The following is a 3,097-nucleotide window of genomic DNA, read 5'->3' as shown; positions in this document are numbered from 1 at the left end:
CGGCTGTCAGTGCGCCGCTCCCGGGGAGAGGGGGGGCTCCCGGAGGGCTCGGGGGCAGGCTCTTGCTTTCTGTTCGTGGCCCGGGTAAGGCTTCTGGCGCTTACCGGCTCCGAGACTACCCCGTGCCTTCTCTCGTTGTCGTTGCTCAGGTCAAAACGTGGTTTCAGAATCGCAGAGCCAAATGGAGGCGTCTAAAGCAGGTACGCGGGGATGATTCCGTTTCTATAGAAATCAGGATTTTAATTGTCTTATCTTACGCCGCGCTCGCCTATTCCAGGTTGTATGCAGAAGTCATCTGAAAGGCTGTTTAACCTCTTCACCTTGATTAAAAAGACAAATAGTCATGCTGGAATCCATGAGGGCTCGTTCAGGCAGCACTAACGTTAAAAGCTCCTAATGTAGTTCCTATATCAATTATGCCCGGCTTTCACACACTGCCTATTAAAACTCCACGCTAATTGTTTTGTAAACCCATATGTTGTTTAGCCAATTAACGTGGAGAAGATAAGTAATTGTCAGTAAATTACTTAGACAGTTGTTTTGGAGAAGAATACTTACTGGTCTTTTAAATCGCCCTCTTAATACACACAAGTCGATTTATTCTGGAAGCGTTGGGAGAGGCAGGTACAAACGCTGTGTTTGTTTTGAGGAGCCGCATGGAAAATTAAGTAGCTTTTACTTTTCGTTTACAAATAGTAACAGTGTAGAGGCTGAGAGGTTGAAGCGGTTTCCCTTCCGTTAGAAATTGTGCTCAAGCAGATAAATCTTTTTTTCTTACGGCCCAGAGGGCCCGATCCTGCCCGGGTCGGCCAGATCGAGCCCCTTGGCTGAAAGATTTGTGAAAAATCCCTGCACTGTGGCCCGAGTCCTGCTGCAATAAGTGTGACATGGATGGGCAAGTTTTATTGGTAAATCAGTCTTTAATATAAAAATTATAAGAAAAGAAAACTAATCACAGTGCCACGCTCTAGATATATTTGTTCTGTGACCTTACCCCCAGTTTAACCCGTGCTTCAGCTGATTTTTGAATAAAACCCCTTCACTCTGGCAAAAGGTGGGCTGGGTCCCTGGCAGTGCCTCCTTGATGGGGCCTGACCTGCACTGCAGTGGCTAGAGAGCTTGCTTGGGATCTCGGCCATTTTAAGTCATTTCCTCCTTTTCGTTCAGTAGCATCCATTTTTCCGAGCCCACACAGTTATATCATGGGTGCGTGTCTCTGCCTGCTTTTTCTTAAGAGTATGCCTTAGGGGACTGGGATCCCCAGATGGCTGCCGACGCAGGGCTACTCCTGCCTTCGGAAATGGGGTTTTGGTTTGGTTTGGTTTTAATGGTGAGGGTTTTAATGTTGAGTTTTAGTTTAATTGGTAATTTCTTCCCGTTTGCTTTCAGGCCACTGATGGATTCGGCCTCCCTCCTTTTGCCGTTGGGTGTAATTAAAGAAAGATCAGGGCAGGAGGAAGCTGTGTGTCGGTGTTTGTAGACTCATAATAAACATTTGCTTTGCTAAAGACAAAAAGTTCAGAGGTTCCTGGGCTCCGGCAGCTCCTGACTCTTTTGAAGTGGCTGCGATAACCATCGCCAAGGAGCCTTATTCACGCAGCAGCCCCTGTGGCTGCCGGGGAGTGGGGTCTGAGCCGAGCCCCTGCGTGCGGCTGAGCCCTTGCCCAGCCCTGGCCCACTCAGGCAGGTTTCTAGGCAGGAGGCCCAGGGAGGTAGCGGGACATCTGCCTTTTCCTGCAAGAATGTCAGGGTGGTTTTCCTACCCAGCACAGCAGGGATTCCCAGGTCTCCCGGCTCCCTGGCCCATATTTCTTTATCAAGCAGGCTTTTTTCATTGCAGGAGAACCCCCAGGCCACCAAAAAAGAAGAAGTGGAAGGTGCTGACAGTCACAGTGACCCAAGGCCAGAGAGCTGCCCAAGCCCCGAGCAGAAGGGTAAGGAGGTCTCCCTGGACGGCTCGCAGTACACCCCCTCACCAGCCTCACAGGAGGACCTGGAGTCAGACGTCTCCGATGACTCCGATCAAGAAGTGGACATTGAAGGCGATAAAGGCTATTACAATCCTACCCACTAATGGCCCCCTGTGGAGAGTGGACCCTAACTCGGCTTGCACTTTACCAGGGGCTGTTTTGGAAGAATATTATGCTACAGGAGAAAACTTTCACCCTTCCACTGAAAGAAAAAAGAACCAACAGCAAACAGACTGGTTTTGTAATAAACAAAGAGAGTAAGATGTATTTTCCGCAAACAGTCAATTTTTGGCAGATCTCTAATTTGGTTAAAGGAACATGGTTTGTATTTAATTATTTGTAAGATATATTTGTACATTAATCGATGTTCTGACTGGAATACAATACGCACCCTGTCCTTACTCGTGGGGAGGTCTGCATCAGCTGCTGTTGGTGATCAGGCAAAACTCCTCTCTAGCTAGTGTGGAAGCTAGTATGGATTGCAGGACTAAGCCCTTTGTATGTGTAAACAAATGTAGTTTAAATAGATTAATTTAAATACCCTGCGCAAGCAGCGAAACATGTTCTGTGAAATAGGGAGGGATTTGACCATCCCGACAAGTGCCTTATGCTCACACCCTTTTACCTGCCATGGTGCTCTCCGCCGAGACATCCCTCTGTTCGTCAGGTAAAGTCTTTGGACAGTTTCATTTTTCTCTTGTATGAGATGAAAAGTGCCTTCCCAGATTTTTGAGGGGTTTGCCCCGCAATCTGGATGGTTCCATTTGTAGGAAAAAAAACCCCCATATTTTTCTCCTTGAAAATCTCTAGCGCTGTTTTTTTTTTAAATTTCTTATTTGAGAAGAAAATGCGGGGAGTGATAGGGCCCTGCTGCAGGAGGGAAACTGGCATCAGTTGTGCGGGATAAGTGAGGCCCACAGCCGCAGGAAGATAATGCCTATGGTATACGTATCTGCTTCTGTACATACTAGTTTTCTTTAAAAGTCTTGCAGTTTTATACCTCGCCTTGTTCATATTTTGTACATATTTGTTCAATGTTAAAAAAAAGAAAACAAACCCAAAAGCAAAACCTGGTATTTAATTTTTGATGGACTTGTCTGTGAAATAAAATGAAACTCTGCACCGCC

General features: G+C 46.7%; 1 protein-coding gene across 1 annotated transcript; it reads left to right on the top strand.

Moving 5' to 3' along the window:
* Positions 1 to 89: 89 nt before the first annotated feature.
* HHEX (hematopoietically expressed homeobox) lies at positions 90 to 2,074 on the top strand (the record flags this gene model as incomplete). Its single annotated transcript, XM_010291587.1, has 2 exons — positions 90 to 200; positions 1,841 to 2,074. Coding segments are annotated over 2 exons (345 nt in total), but the record flags the coding sequence as incomplete, so codon positions are not given.
* Between the last annotated feature and the right edge of the window lie 1,023 nt (positions 2,075 to 3,097).

This window comes from Phaethon lepturus, unplaced genomic scaffold, assembly GCF_000687285.1.
Source record: "Phaethon lepturus isolate BGI_N335 unplaced genomic scaffold, ASM68728v1 Scaffold54087, whole genome shotgun sequence".
NCBI classification, from domain to species: Eukaryota; Metazoa; Chordata; class Aves; order Phaethontiformes; family Phaethontidae; genus Phaethon; species Phaethon lepturus.
Note: the sequence above shows the minus strand (reverse complement) of the source record. Positions and strands in the feature narration are given on the sequence as shown.